The sequence below is a fragment of the Thermobia domestica genome, chromosome 7 (assembly GCF_964235325.1).
Source record: "Thermobia domestica chromosome 7, izTheDome1.hap1.1, whole genome shotgun sequence".
Classification (NCBI taxonomy): Eukaryota; Metazoa; Arthropoda; class Insecta; order Zygentoma; family Lepismatidae; genus Thermobia; species Thermobia domestica.
Window position 1 is genome coordinate 302517966 of NC_137460.1, and position 17342 is coordinate 302535307.

Here is a 17342-nt window from a genome sequence, read left to right on the forward strand (position 1 = left end):
TCTAAAAATATACAGTGAGCTACGCAGAAGTTCAAGGGGAGGGATTCAAACTCCCAAATTCACGTAATTTCAGTTGTTTGGATACATATTGTAATATAGCATATCTTGCTTAATAAGGGAGAGGGGTCTAAAACTCCAAAACCCTTCTTGTGTATTCTAATGTTCACTTTTTATTACTTATTTTTTCTTCTCTTAAAAAGCATAAAACTCAAAAACAAACAGTGTAATTGTTTACGTATATACACTGTATATTGTCGTGTGCGTTCGTTCCAGGCGTCTGGTGATGCCAATAACCTTATTCATATTTGGAACCCGGACACAATGGAACACCTCCACACGTTCAAAGGCCACAGAGGGAGTGTGACGGGGCTAGCGTTTCGGAAGGAGAGTCATCAGTTGTTTAGCGCCTCAGAAGATAGAACCGTGAAGATATGGAGTCTGGATGAAATGGCTTACGTAGAAACACTGTAAGTATTCCACCAGCAAATGCAGATTACGCAATTATATCATTTACTTGTGTTTAGGATAAGAGTCAAAGGTTGGTAGTGCCAATGAAAATTCTTTTGTCAGTATTCTACATTAATCTGTCCTCTTGATCACAACTAAATATGGCTAGCATGTAATAAATTAATTGCGTTTTCTCAAATTAATAACGTCCCATTACAAGGTGCATTCAACTTATAACGCCTCCTTTTTTTTTTTTTTTTTTCAGGACTGCAAACAGATAGAAACGTGCTGTTTGTTTTAAAATAGCGTTCACTTGTTGCCAGTGCGCCACAGAGATGGTAACACTGTACGGCATACAGAACTGTAGCGGCAGCGGTGAGATTGATGACTGTTTTCGATACTTACGACACTCGTCGTTTAGTGCCACACAGCTTGAAATTTATTGCCATAAAGTGATACATGGTGATATGATGATGGTGTCTCATGTTCGTTCGTGGGTGCGACAGCTCAAAGAAGGCAGAACGTCGTGTGACAACAAACCAAGACAATCACGGCCTCACACAAGCCGGTCTGACGACAATGTGCACAGATCCCACGGAAATGCCAACGTTGGAGGCTATATTCTAAACTAATTCGCAGGGTGTCTAGCAGTCGGGAATTTGTCTTAAATTTAAAAAATGGTCGGGAATTCGGGGATTTGTCTGGAATTTGCGAAAAAAAAGTCGGGAAAAATGGAATTAAATTCCACATGTTGGAAATGATGCTGACGCTTGTCGGAGCGACTCCGATAAACCTCGCGTTCCTAAATGCATCGCGATGTAGTACGTTTACATCGTATTTTTTTTTATAAAGTATTCCTAAATACATCGCGATCCATCTCAACCGTTTTTCTATTTTCTACGAAAAAGCGGTCACGTGGTACGCGTCGCATTTCGTACACCGTGGATTTTCTGCGATTTATGTGAGGCGCGCGGTTTGTCTCCTGCTGTGGTGCTGGGGGAAGAAGAGTGGTGAGTGAATGGTTGGCAACAGTGTTTGCTGACAGCAGAAAGGTTTTTGCGTTTCAAGAGTAACGGGTGGTTAATTGGGCGTTGCATCGTACTATGCGTATATAATATTTAGTATAAATTAAATGTTGGATTGTTTTTCACGTACAGGTAAGTTTACCTGGGCAATGATTTCGTAAATAATTCAACACTTTAAAGGCTACTTGTTTTAGTGTCACGGCAAACCACATGTCATTTCTTACTTTGCCATGAATTACAGGCATGTCAATTTTGAGTATTCAACATTCCTCCCGTCATAAATAAGTTTATTTTACCAACTATTACAACAACAACAAAAGACCTAAGCAAAGTTTTCCTAACCTACAGACAGTAATATGTTTGAAATGTTCTGCTCAATGGACAGGAAGAGTATCAGTGCTGTTGATGTTATGGAGAAAGTGAAAACTTATATATTAATTTAATTCGTATCAAGAAAATTGACCTTGGGTATGCAACTAGGTCAGTACTGAGGAGATGTACAGAAGTTAGTGAAAAGGAAATGTTGTGTTTCCGAAAGCAGGTACGTAAATGTTATCAACATTTAGTGTCCAAGCTGCAGGAGAGGTCCCCGCTAAAATATTCCCTTACAAAAGCGCTGACGTTTCTTAATTCCTTAACCGGTGGTCATTCACAGGAAGAAGCTGTTAAACAAATGAGAGCAACGTTCGAAATTTTAGTGCAGAGTAATATTGTCTCTGCGTCTGATGCAAAAAAGGCAGACAGAGAATACAATGCTCTAGTAGATCAGACACATGTGCGGGAGAAAATGGGGTCGTACAAAAGAAATGAACACAGACTTGATGACTTCTGGATGAGTGTGTTACCACCAAATGATGTATATCTGTGCAAAATAGTAAAGATATGCCTAATTCTTTCCCACGGTAATGGAGCATTAGAAAGGGTTTTTTCGGTAAATAGGAAAATAGTAGTTGAAAATTTGTCAGAGAATTCTTTAGTGGCGCAGCGTGTAGTGTATGATGCTGTCAATGAGGCTGGTGGCATACAAGCCCTTCCTATCCCAAAGCAGATGATTCTATCAATGGGAAACGCATACGTGAGATTCAAGAAAGCCGAAGAACACTGCAGAAAAGTGATGTCAGAAAAATATCGCAGGACCGTTGAAAAAAGAAGAGCAGAACAGAGACGAAAGGAACTTAAAGCAAAGAAACAGAAAATCGTAAATCAGTTGTCAGAACAGGTTGCTACCATAGAGGAGGAGATCAAAAAATTGCATGATTAGATTGTTTCATTGCATATATGAAGAAGGAGACATTCTATGATCAGGTAAGAACTTGTACACTTTTTCATTACATTCAACCTTTCCTAATTTTACGAAAACTTTTTTTTTTTTTTTTTTTTTTTTAGAATGAGTCGCGAAAAATTTGGAAATGGTCGGAAAAAGTCTGGAAAAAGTCGGGGAAATTGCTGAGAGAAATTTGCTAGACACCATAAATTCGGCAATTTTTTCGAAAGAACTTTCTTCACTAGTTCGATCATGTCGTCAGACCGGCTTGTGCGAGGTTCAGATTGAATTGGTTTATTGTCAGACGACGTTGTGTCTTCTTTGAACTGTCGCACCCACGAACGAATATGGGACATATCCATGACATGATCAGTACATGTCTCACGCTTCTGGCGATGGATTTCAAGCGATATCACATCACAGAAATTGAGAAAACGACGAGTATCGTAAGTATAAAAAATAATCACTCTCACCGCTGCCGCTGAATCTCTGTGCGCCGTACGGTGTTGCCATCTCTGTGACGCATTGACAACGAGTGCTTGCGTATTTTAAAACAAACAGCACGTTTCTATATGTTACCAGTCCTGGAAAAAAAAGTGTTATGTACTTCGAACCACCGAACTTGAATGTAGCTCGCACCAGCAGCAAGAATCTTCTTCGTTCTTCACAATAAGTAATGAGTTTTGCAGTATCTTAATAAAGATATTAGTAGTTACAGTAATCTCCACGACTTATACTAAGTCAGTATGAGCCTTAGCCTTCTGTTGAAATATTTTAACTTTATATAATGGTCATGAAAGTCCTATTCATTTACATATATCGTAATTCATAATCTATTTGCGATTACAGATAGGAACCGAGGACTGACATCGAGCCATTAGTGCTGTTGGTTGAAGTTTAGTGTGTTTTCAGTACCGAGGCTGTATGAGACATGGATCTACAGTTTAAGGTGGAATCGAAACCACCACAATACGTTTTGGATATTTTAAAGTTCTCCCACGGGGAATCAAACCCTGGCCCTCGTGGCACAGGCTGTAGTAACTGAGAAATTAGATTAAAGAGTGCAGTGTGTACGCAATAAATACGGCAATCAAACTGCACCTATAATACTGCTGGGAGAACATTCTTACTACTATAGTTTACAGTGTCCTTGATTGCATCATAGAGTCTAGAGCTTGTCCTTCTCATTACTTGTTTAAAACTTAACGAAAATCCTAATGCATTCCTAGTTAGAAAACTTACCAGATCCTTAATTCAGGCCGGGAGAAGGTAGCAGCTATGATCACCGAAAATTTATAAATTACAGACACATACACACAACTCTAATTTCATCTATACATTTTCTTACAATACCACAATTGAATTATTATTATTTACCTCAGGGCACACATTATTACATACATTTCCAGAACTCCAGTGGTCAATCTCCTCAAGATAAAGCGTGATGCAAACATATACAGGGTTCCTACTGGTCATGGAAGCCATGGAAAATGGTGCAGGTCAGGAAAGTTCAGGGGAAAAGACTGGAAATCAGGGAAATTTTATAAAATATATGTTTTCTAACATTAATTGTGTACCAATTTCAGCTTAGCCAACCACTAATGATCACGGTATGGGACTTTGCTGAGATTTTTATGGGTGGTAAGTGGAATGTACGTATGAGCAATTGATTATTATTTGTCTTTATAGAATAAATGTTCTCATATTAGATTATTCACCGTTATTTCTTCGTTATTTATATGTCAACGTCATCCGACACCTGTCATGAAAGTCAGGGAAATAGATTACTCCAGACCAATAGAAACCTTGATATAACATTATATTCCATATTGCTGTAAGTAGCCAAAGTTTATCATACTACACTTTTCAAAATGAGTTTTTTCTCCATTGAAATACGAGATTTAATGTGTGTATATGCTAATCGCCTAAGCACTGAGAATGTCGGTGTCGTCTCTGATCTGCACCTCATGGTGTTGTTACTGGTGGTCGTAATGCAAATAGTCCAGAGGTGTGCTATATGCTGTCGCTACTGTTGAGATCCGAATCTTAATTTTTTCAATAATTTATGTATTCTAACCATTGTTGCAGTTTAATATCAGTGAAACTTCTTACTTGTATTTAAATAGCTGTGCAAATTAAGATGAGAGCAACATTAAATTAGTGTTGGGAGCGTTATCGTGCAGTGTTGTGAAGCATTGAGCATTTACCTCATAAAGAAACAAACGATTCTTATTCTACCTACGTATAGTAATGTTTCAATAATACTGATTCCAGTAAGCTTCGAATTAAGTGCATATTTATTTAAAGTGTGGGATTTGTAGCTGTGTATTTGTTGAGAGGTTGAACTATTCTAGAGTAATGGTTCTCAACCTGAAAGGGGACGTGGATATTGTGAATGTTGTAATAAATGCGTTAATTAAATACCCTAGAAACAAAAGCAATTATTGAGTAATAACTGTGGCTCCATAGAACAAAACTGGTAAAAAAATAATACTGCACTACAATTCTATGCAGAAGTTTTGTTGCAAATAAATATAAATTCTTGAAAATTATTATTTGAGAATTCAACAGAGATCTAAAATCACAAAGTGAATCAGTTCAAAGAGCAACAAGAATGGCGGGCGTGAAGTATGCAGGGTTCAGGAACGCAGGGTGCCAGATAAACGAGGTTGAGGACCACTACTTTAGAGGTTCGGGAGCTTCATTAGTTGTGTTAGAAGTAGATGAAACAATCCGTATCCGTAGAGCTGGGTAGGGTAAAGGTTAGTGCATCTACACGCTGAGCCGAAATCTCGCTTCCATTATTGGCAAGATGCAGTTTGTAGAAAATTGAACTGAAACTTATAAACGTCTCATTACTTCCTGTAGGTTAAAAGACGGATGATAAATGAAAGAAATAATTGAAAGAACTGGTAGAATGAGAATGTGGAAGAAAACAGAACTCCGAGAAAACCCAGGGACACAGTGTTGTCCACCACTCACCAGGGAATCGAACCAGGCTCCCTTTGTACCTGTATCACCATGTCCGCTGAACTTTTCTACTCTTTAAACTTTCCTTATCTTTTATGTACCACTATACCAGAAGTAAAGTTTAGTTGTTAGTATTTTCGTAATAATTACCCGTATAATTATTATTGTATTAAGTCTGTACTCTACCAGTTAGTTCAAAACAAGAACACACATACTTTTTCATACTTCTGTGAAAATGCAAATAAAATTTAGCATAGCAAAATATTACCTTCATTTTTAAATTTTGGATTGTCTTATGTGCTGTACATACTTTTTTTTTTATTTAGGAAAAGGTCGCTTATCATTTATTACATTAATTAGGTTAAGTTGTTAAGAGATTAGAAAGCAAAGAAATAATAAATAAATAAAAAAACACCGTGTTTTAAAAAAATGAACTGATTTTGGACGGTAATAATTACGGAACACGAAACGTGCCAGCTAGGAAATGTGTTGTTTGAATGGACGTGGCCTAGAGTTTCAGAAAATCGCCGTTAGATGAGTCAGTGTATCTTCTCAGTTTGTAGTCAGTCAGAAGTAAGATGGCGTCTACTCAACAGAAGGCGTCTTGTGTGCTACAATTTGGAACGACTGAGTCAGTGATTTCGGTCCAGTGTGCTTTTCGTCGGCATTTTGGCATTGATCCGCCTGTACTCAAAAACATTCGTCGTTGGTATTGCCAATATGAAGAGACAGGATGCTTGTCCAAAGATAAGAGTCTAAGTCCGCCTCGCACTTCCGATAAAATGGTGCAATTAAGCTATCGTCTAGATGTTGTTCGTGCAGCTGCTGGTGGACACATAAAGCATTTGTAATAGAATAGCTAAAACTTGAAAATTTTTGTATTTCGGAATTTATTCCATTTTTGTAGTATGTTTTTATGAGTATATATGGACTTTTTGAAACACCCTGTATGTAGATTCAGGTCTAATGAACAGGTAAGCTTTACCAACACCAGTTTTCCTCCGCAAAGCTGCAGTGCACATGCACTGCATTTTAATGCAATCATTTTGAGATAATTATCTAGTAGAACTAGTAAACGGGGACTAGAATGCAACAGTAGTTATCACAACAGTTTGACGAGGAGATATGCATTTCAAAACGAATCATGCCAAGACTGAATTGATTAATGTATGTAAGAAAGGCGTGGAGAAAATCAAGTATAAGAAAGTTGTGATGGAATAATAGTGTCTCTTGCTCTATAGGTTTGGCCATCAGAGTGGAATCACTGCAGTTGATGCTCTGATGCGGGAGCGAGCAATTACGTCCGGTGGCCGAGATAACACTGTTCGTGTGTGGAAAGTGGTCGAAGAATCCCAGTTGGTCTACAACGGACACAAAGGAAGCATCGACTGTGTTCGTCTTCTCAATGAAGAGTACTTCTGTACCTGTGGAGATGACGGGTAATTTTTCCTTTTATTATTAAGTTTTTATTATTATTATTATTTTTTAAAGAGAATTCTACCAATTTTCTGAAGTTGATACTAAATTTTATGCCGCTGAATTTACAGAACTTTTGATGATCCGTTTACCACCTACTATTGATTTTCGTTTGCATTAGATTTTTTTTTTTTTTTTTTTTTTGTAGTAGTAGTAGTAGTAATGACAAATAAATTAAATAAGTAAGTTTCGTTTGAAAATGTAAAACTACAAGAAACTTCCAAACTATGGTAAATTCAATACTTGAACTTAACTAATACATCTATAACAGGGTTCCTACTGGTCAGGGAAAAGACTGGAAATCAGGGAAAGTCAGGGAACTTTTATAAAATATATTTTTTCTGACATTGAGTGTACACCAATTTCAGCTTAGTCAACCATTATATGGGACGTTACTCAGATTTTTGTGGGAGGTAAGTGGAATGTACATATGAGCAATTGATTGCTATTTGTCACTATAGAGTAATTGTTTTCATATATAAATATTCGCCGTTATTTATTCCTTATTGATATGTCAACGTCGTCCGATACCTGTCATGAAAGTGAGGGAATTTCCTGCCAAAGGTCAGGAAAAGTCAGGGAAATAGATTTGTCCAGATCAGTAGAAACCCTGTATAACTGCTGGTTACAATGGGTTAATAAAATCAAAGATAGAACCTGTTCCTCGGACGCTGAACTCATATCACAAAGCCATTACTCACTATGCCTTACTGTTTTTGTTCTATGGCTATCAACGTTGAAACCAAAAATCATTGATTTGAACCGTTTCCGATTTGAATAGAGTTGAGGAAGGAGATACAACCTATCTTTGGGACGCTGAATAGATTGTAAATAACCGTTTCTCGACACCTCTTTAGTTTCTGCTCTATGAAAATCAGTTATTGAAACCAGAAGTATTAGTAAATGGAGCCACTTCCGGTTTCGATAGTGTGTCGCGGTTGTGATTTTATATATATCGGGTGTTGCAAAATGTGTTACAACTCTTGGGAGGTGACTTCTGCCACTGAGACAAGAAAAAAGTTCTCTTGAATTTTCGGCTATCGGACATAGTTTCGGATCTACAAGATGCCGAAAGCGTGGGAAAATGACTTTCGGACGCCAATAGTTCGGTAACTATCCAACATAAAGAGGGCGGGTAAAAAATTCACTGAAGAAGTCATACCTGCTCTATTGAATTTTGCATGTTTCACAATCCTACCATGCACACGCAAGGGATTCCCCAAAGGAACGTAGGGAGTCCCGGATAATCTGCCAAGTGAAACTTGGTCTAAAGGGCTGTCTACCAGGTAACAATAATTTGTTTGTATTAAGTCGATATCTGGAACAAATACAAAATTTGTGGACACCTTCATGCCCTTTGTGTGGGGTTGCATAATCGCCAGGTACGGATGCCGGCCAACAGTGACGTTCTGAGTATTAAGTGTAGCGAATTTGTGCTCAAATGCTCTAGAAAGACATCTGGAGTGTCGGTAGAGCACAACAGATGAAGCAGGGTGATTCACATGTGTGGAAACACGTAACGAAAAATGCCCAGAAATGCACTCATACTCAGTAAACGTGAGTTCAAATCGTCGGAAATGTAAGGATTAGTGTCAAGAACATGAAAGCCATTGCCAATTCACCAATAATATTCCTTCAAACCGATGCAATATGATGTGCACGGTTGCATACCAATAAGGATGCAACAACTGAGGCCAAGTTGAAAGTGTACAATTGGACTCACTAAGAAACTGGGTAAACTAAAGGAATGTCACTAGTGAGATCGTATGATCGATATTGAAATGTGGCCAATGTGTGTGTTGGTATCAACATGTAGCTAATGGACAAATGTCAACCTGTCGCAGTACTGCTGGGATACCGTTCCACATGCGAAAAATAGGAAAATAACTACTCGGGTCTTGAATCTGAGGCCGTGGGCTGCCAATAGGATTGGAAACTGCGACCACGCGAGCAAAAACGAGCGCCCTAGCCTTGAGGTTCCAAGGAGCCCCACTTTCTCTATATTCATTTCTTTGAAGAGTACCCACTTTGTTTGGCAAGCGCTCTTGTACAGCCTCCCGACATGCTTGTGTGTTTCATTTTGTTACTCCTACTGCACAGTTGTAAACAATAGGGTGTTTCTTCCTATTTCTCATGTCATTTTATTTTCCATATGTATGGTGTTCCAGCTGTAGTGTTAAATGTGCCAAATCGGTTCATTTTCGTCTTTGTCTTGGCATGTTCACGTGTGTAAGATACAAATTTCTGGAGGTATTTTCCTATATTTCGAGTACGACATATGTCCCAGAAGACGTGGGACATGATACAAGCTTGTTATTTTCACGCTCTATCAGAATTTGAACCATGCATTAAGAGATTTCTTTTCATATATGTCGACTGTGGGACAATGTCCCAAACAAAGAGGAACATCGATACAATCGTGTTCTAGTTACGTTCTACCAAAAGGTGCACCAGATGTAATAGCAGATTGTACAACGTTATTTTCCTATTTTTCACACGTATGACGGTGTCCCAGCAGTACTGCGACAGGTTGACATTTGTCCATTAGCTACATGTTGATACCAACACACACATTGGCCACATTTCAATATCGATCATGTGATTCCACTAGAGACATTCATTTAGTTTACCCAGTTTCTTAGTGAGTCCAATTGTACACTTTCAACTTGGCCTCAGTTGTTGCATCCTTATTGGTATGCAACCGTGCACATCATATTGCATCGGTTTGAAGGAATATTATTGGTGAATTGGCAATGGCTTTCATGTTCTTGACACTAATCCTTACATTTCCGACGATTTGAACTCACGTTTACTGAGTATGAGTGCATTTCTGGGCATTTTTCGTTACGTGTTTCCACACATGTGAATCACCCTGCTTCATCTGTTGTGCTCTACCAACACTCCAGATGTCTTTCTAGAGCATTTGAGCACAAATTCGCTACACTTAATACTCAGAACGTCACTGTTGGCCGGCATCCGTACCTGGCGATTATGCAACCCCACACAAAGGGCATGAAGGTGTCCACAAATTTTGTATTTGTTCCAGATATCGACTTAATACAAACGAATTGTTGTTACCTGGTAGAAACCCTATCAATTCATATCCATTTAAACCAATTTTCATTTGGCAGATTATCCGGGACTCCCTACTTTCCTTTGGGGAATCCCTTGCGCGTGCATGGTAGGATTGTGAAACATGCAAAATTCAATAGAGCAGGTATGACTTCCGATAGCCGAAAGTTCAAGAGAACTTTTTTTTTCTTGTCTCAGTGGCAGGAGTCACCTCCCAAGAATTGTAACACTTATTTTGCAACACCCGATATATATATACTCTTAAGACCCTATATTGATTGCAAAAAATGTTTGTCGCTATCTATAATCGTTTCTGGTGTATGGCGATACGTATTGTTACCGATAATAGTTAATTTGAATCACTTGCGGTTTGAATAGAGGGTAAACGGAAAAGGTGGAACCTATTCTTGGGACACCTGAATCGATAGCAAAAAGCCGCCTGTATGTATTTCTTACCGTTTTTATTCTGACACCTGTCCATTGACGAACGAAATCATTCTAAAAGAGTTCCAACACGTAGCGTAATTTGGAAGTCTAAAGAGTACGTTTAACGCTTCTTTACTTCTTGAGGAGTACGGAACAAACGAAGGAAGGGCTAGAATTGATAATCTAAATTTAGATTAAATAATCATCAAGTGTGTGTGACGTAAATTAATCTGTCTTTCAGTTTGCTTTGTTTGTGGGGAGTGGCGAAAAAGAAACCATTGTATACAGTACAGAATGCACATGGCATCCATCAGGAAAATAACGAACCCTACTGGATCTCCAGCTTAACGACGTTACTCAACTCGGATCTCATAGCAACAGGTAACATCTTTTCTTTCCATTCAAACGTACAATCACATTTGTTTGTATATATATATATTGGAAAGACATCAGGGTCTGCGTTTGGCAGGGGTCAGACGGCAATCACAGGACCGGGTGGTTGGTGGTGGTGTGTTCGCAAACTTCATACTTTGGGAGCACTAGAAAGGCAGTGTAGAGTGAAATGAGCACACGTTGACAATATGAAATAGGCGAACTCTCTGATTTCTAAATAGGGCTAATTGTTTGGTTATGTGGTGCAAGTATAACGAAAGTGGCATGTATATTAGAAGTCACGAGGGACAGTATCCAAAGTAATGATGGCCTACAAAATTCACGGCAAAATTACATACAATGGTTGGAAGAAAGCTCTCAGTACGTTTGGCCGAGCATTAAAGCAAATTGTCATTCAGAGCCGTCGTGGGACTGCGGTGCAAGTAACAGAAGAACTCAGACAGCATCTCCCACAGCCAGCTTGCGTCGACGATCACAGTACTCTGCGAGTTACGTGACTACGCATATGAGATTGGCTGGTTGCACGAGCGAAACCGTTAATTAAGTAACCATAACTGGAAACCTGTAATATAGTAAGTTGAGTCACCATTCACCTTATTTCAAACCACGGGCCGTATTTATATGTGATGGACGCCCAAAGAAGCGTATGATGCGCAGTGTCTCCGCCCACCCATGAAACCTGACTGTGGCCCTAAGATGCTTTGGCCCTGGTTTTCAATGTGTTTTGTACTGACGCTTACCGGTCGCGTAACTGCCCACGATTAGGTCGCCATTTTAGGGACCATGTGAATCCTATGATCCTATTGTTTCCGGGCAGTGATCCATTTTCCAGGATGATAATGCTTCCATTCACACAGCCAGAGCTGTTACGGTGTGTTTTGAGGAACATGGGGGTAAAGTTGAACCTTCCAGTGGCTTACGCAATCTCCGGACGTAAACATAATTGAACATGTGTGGTCCGTTTTAGAGACACGAATCTGGTGAAGATTTTCGACTTAATCTTCTCTCACAGAACTGAGTGATGCACTGCACACGGAATGGTGTGATATTCGACTTGTTACCTCATAAGACTCCATTCCAAGTTGCATCATAGCTGTTCTTGTAGCAATCATAATAATCAGATAAGTTTTACTTTTTTCATGCATTTTAATTAAATTGAAAAGTATCACTATATATGTGCAAAGATAAGATTGATGGGATAGGTAGTTTCACAATGCGACTTACGTTCCGATTGTAGAATGATTACCAAAGCATATCAATGTTGTGGTGTAGCAAGCATTAATGTATATTATGTATGGTGGGAGTATATAAATGTACGCAGGAGAGTTTGTGGTTCATCCAGATAAGTTCTTTATGCATAAGCTTACGTAGTTTGTTTTCGGAACGAATTGGGTGCGAAAAAGTCCATACAGGATAGGAAATAAAGTGGAGAACATATATATGTAAGGTGTGATCAAAAAGTAAGGTGAGTGTAGTTGCATACTGCCATCTGCCGATGTTGTATGCATTTCAACTAGTAAGCCTGGTAGCCTAAACTTTTCGTACAGTCAATGTCAAGTTTGAATGAGTTGTGACATGTTAGTTGGCTTTTAGAAGCACAAGAGTCAGAACTTGTTAGGAGTATCTGTCACGCTTCGACATTAAGTTTTGTTCTAAGCTGGAAAAAAAAAAAAAAAAAAAAAAAAAAAGTGCCAAAGTTGGTAACGAAATGTCAAAATCAGTGTATGGCGATGAAGTAGTTGCATTCAAGGTTGTTTACAAGTAGCATGAGCGATTTAAAAGCAGCAAGGAGTTGGTTGAAAACGAGCAACGATCAAGACGTCCTTCGACGTCAAAAACAGATGAAAACGTGCAAAAAAGTGGTAGAAATGATTTGTTCAAATAGGTGAATGACTATTTGAGAGCTTTCCGAAGAGCAAAACATCTCGTATGGGTCCGTGAAAAACATTTTAATCGCCGATTTAATGGGCAAATGGTTTCCTTCTTCACCACGAAAATGCGTCGGGCCACACCTTGGTTTTGATGCGCGAGTTTCGGACCGAAAAAATACTCCTGTCTGTCCACATTCGCTATGCTCTCCAGATATAGCACCATGCGATTTCTGGCTCTTCCCAAAAGTTAAAACCATGCTTAAAGGAAAACGTACGCAGATTGCCACGACAGAGCAGCTGAACATGCTTTCAGAGACGCTTTAGTCATGGATTCAACTTTGGGATAGGTGCATGGCTAGCCAAGGACAGTTCTGTGTAAGCTTATTACTTTGTTTCTAATAAAATTATTCACTTTATTTTCGATCACACCTCCTGTATATTTAGAACGTCAGCAGGTAAATACACATTATTCTGTCATACTAGTTTAACTCATTGGTATGGTGTATTCTAATAAACAACTGATAAATTTCAAAGTTCACAAAACATAAAAGAAAGTTTAAAATTGCCGAAGTTTGTCCCATGTAATTAGAAAACTTAAAACAATTAACATTTTTTTTCTGTTTAGTAGTTGGACTCATTTAATAGAGCGGAGAAAACTAGAAAAGCGTAAAATCCATTTTTCATCTGAAATTATTAATGGTATTACACGGGGCACGCTAAGTTAAGCCGTGGCCTTTACTGAACGCAGATTGTGATAAAGGGAGTGGAAAGCCTTAACTAGCTCACACTACTACCCTGGTATTCTCATCTGCATATCATTCTAGAATCAGCTTAATTACAGTTTTCTGACGACAATGGTGTTTTTCCCTCTTTTTTAGAAAAAGAGGGAAGATTTTCACTGCAATTTCGAGGATTTTATATTTTCGATTTACGTCCCATTATTATGCCCTGTAGGGTTAAGGAGTCGGATGATTACTGAAAATGAATGATGATTGAAATAATTTGTGGAATGAGAATGTTGGAGGAAGAGGGACAACTCACCAACATTGTTATTCGCAAGTCGCTTGTCCTGGGATCGAACCAAGGACCTCTCGCACCAGAGGGCGGTGTTCTTCCACTGATCCACCAGAAATCATGCAATGCCTATAGAATCCATATAGCATATACTGTAATGTGTATTCACGAGGAAGCGTTACAAGTTTTAAAGAAATTTTATTATTATTATTATTATTATTATTAGTATTAGTATTAGCATTGCCTACAACTGAACGGAGAAAGAACCCTAATTGGTTCTCATTATCTTCTCGTTTAGATGATATTTTACGGCTTTATTTATACTGAAATCATAACAAGCAACAACATCAATGGCAAAGGAAGTCACCAAGCGTAAGAGTAGAATCTAGGCTTTTGCTTGGTGGAACGGAGGGAAACCCTGGAAAAAGCTCAAGTCAGGCTGAGGAACCACGGTTCGAACTCGATATCTTTTAAGCAAGACTGCTGACCACAAGCCTTCTTCTACTGTGTGCAAATAACAAATGATATCCTACCCAATACGAGAATCAACAGACGAAGAAGGAAAGCGCTTATTAAGAGAGAGTGGTCAGTTGAAAATAATCATTTATATTATAGGATTAGATTTTAATCCAAAGTTATAAGTGAACCGTAGGAGCATACTTACTCGTTTTCATTCAAGATGTTAATAAAGTAGTAACAAGTAATGAACTGAAATGCGTGACAAGATATTCGAGAATGAGGTCGGAATGGAATTTGCATACGAAAAGTATCATACAAAATCGTAATCGTAGTCATTTATATATTATTCGAGGGACAGTCGAGAAGTTCCCGAAATGCTGTTGTAGTTTTGGCATTTGTGATGCAACCACAATGAATCTTATACAATACAGTCCTTAGGTTCCCTAATTCTGATCTTAACAGACAGTGTACGATAGTGTAGCTAAACGGAAGTGTGTGTGGTGATCAGTTGATGCAATCTCACAGCTCAAACAACGCGCAAAAATCGAGTTTATGTATAAATTGGGGAAAAATCTGCTTCACAGACTGCGATAGTCTTAAAAACAGTTTTATCAGTATCGGATATCCGCAAACCAATGAGACGCAAAGACATACGTTTTGCCACAGTAAAAGAGATCAAAACTTAACGTGACGGCCGAAAATCGAAAGATACCAAAGAGGACTCTCGCCGGTATTTCTAGAAATCGCAGGATCCAAACATGTGTCTGTGTTCCGAAGGTACACTCATGTCCAAAATTATTGTCGCATATCTAAAACTGTCTTGTTGTGGCAATATAATTTGACAATGATTTTGCAAGGTTACTTTTAATACTGATACTATGTGTATAATCGGGAAATGTATATTTGTGGTAAATTTCATAGGAAAAAAATTATAAATACGAAAATTAGAATGAGTAAAACAAAATGTTGCTAAATGGACAAGAAAGTTTTACTTTCCTTGTATTGTTCTTATTTACTGCTCTTGTGACATAAAATTTGCCACATACCTGTGTTTGCCGATTATACACATACTAACATTATAAGATATAAGGGTCGAATTCGTTATCAAATTATGTTCCTACAACAACATATTTATAGACATGCGACAATAATTGTGGACATGAGTATACCTCCTTTGAAGACGATTAAGTAAATATGTATTTATATTGTGTTAATAAAGAGCTACAATAGAATTCCGGGAACTTTTGACTACCTCAAAATGAAAGTAGAGTTGTAACGCTGTAAATATACATACATAGTAATACATAGTTTAGTGAAGAGACTTCTTTTACTGTTGCAGGCTCTCATGACGGCTGCATTCGGATGTGGAAGTGTGGTGAAGGTTTCCGTTCGTTGTCACCATTGTTGCAGATCCCCGTCGCGGGCTTTGTGAATGCTCTGTCCTTCACTTCGGATGGCAACCATTTAATTGTGGGTGTCGGACAAGAACATAGACTAGGCCGATGGTGGCGCCACAAAGAGGCCAAAAATGGAGTGATGATTATTCCTCTCACCAAGAAGAATGGCAAAGTATAGAAAGTGTGGTCGCAAACACAAGCTCATCAACTATTTTTCTCAGTAATTAAGAATAAATATGCGTTCGTTTTATTTAACAGGATTGAAGCAAAAGATACATTTTAGCAGAAGGAAATCAAAAATGGAATCTTTATTTTCTGCTTTAGGTAGTGTTTTCAGCACTGTTATTCTTTGCTTGGTTAAGAAGAGAAAAGAAGGCGGGAGACCCGGGGTCGATCTCCGATAGGGTCTTATATGGTTTAGATTACACATTAAGGCTCTTTACTAAGCTCATTGTCACTTTATTGAATTACTGTTAATAATTTATACAGGCTGTTACAAAAAAAAAAAAAAAAAAAAAATCGCAATATTTTGGACACATTTTCAGATCATCATCGTTAGATTCCTCACATCAAAATAAGAAAAAAAGTTCATATGGACTTGTGCTCAGAAATGCATAGTTTCGTAGTTATAGGATGCCGAAAACGTCAAAAAAATTAACTTTAAAGGTGCATAGTTCCACTACTGTAGGACCGATCGTAGTCGGGTCAAGACATCACTGAGGAACTATCTAAATATCCATCTTTCAGAACCTCTGGTACTTGCACAATCATTTTTAGAGAGTCTGTTTGGGAATATTTCATCACTCTACACTAGAGACCTGCACGGGCCGAATTTTTCGGCCCGGGCCCGATAAATTTTCGAAGTTTCATTTTGTAACATTTTTGACGGGCACACTTCTTCAACGTTTGCCTGTATTCTAATTATCGTTTAACGAATGTCAATAATTATTAAAGAATTGCAATTAATCGGCCCTAGCCCGGCCCGACCTGAAAAGAAATCAGTGTCGCGGGCCGGGCTTCGGGCCAGGCCCGGCCCGTGCAAGTCTCTACTCTACACCTATCTCTCTAAAAGTTGGTGTGCAAGTATTGGATATTTGGATATTTCACATACCAATTCCTCAGTGATGTCTTGACCCAACTACGATACGTCCCATAATAGTGGAGCTATTAACTTTAAAGTTCACGTATTTCATATTTTTGGCACCCTATAACTCCGAAACTATCCACTTTTGAGCACAGGCTCGTATAAACTTTCTTTTTCTTATTTTGATGCGAGAAATCTGTTGTCAAAATATGGTGACACATTTTTGTAACACCCTGTAGAATAACGAATATAAAAAATGTAGAAAGTGAGCTAGGTAGTATGCACAAAATGGTATTAAACGAACTAAAGCAGTTTTGAAACTTTTTATAGACCAGAAATTGAAGTGCTCAGTTTATATCATAACGGTTGGGCACCCAAACTTACACACCATATGAAAGGTCTTGAAAAGAATTACTGGTTTGTATAATAACATCTATCAGACAC

At 38.4% G+C, this 17342-nt stretch overlaps 1 protein-coding gene across 1 annotated transcript in view; it reads left to right on the plus strand.

Moving 5' to 3' along the window:
- Window positions 1–16337, plus strand: part of U3-55K (U3 small nuclear riboprotein factor 55K) — a 32141-nt gene extending 15804 nt beyond the window's left edge. Inside the window, exons 5-8 of the mRNA XM_081766841.1 lie at window positions 274–467; window positions 6948–7145; window positions 10922–11061; window positions 15757–16337. Of these exons, the coding sequence (XP_081622967.1) occupies window positions 274–467; window positions 6948–7145; window positions 10922–11061; window positions 15757–15992 (768 nt within the window). The 3' untranslated portion in view covers window positions 15993–16337. The remainder of the gene's footprint in view (window positions 1–273; window positions 468–6947; window positions 7146–10921; window positions 11062–15756) is intronic.
- Window positions 16338–17342: the final 1005 nt, after the last annotated feature.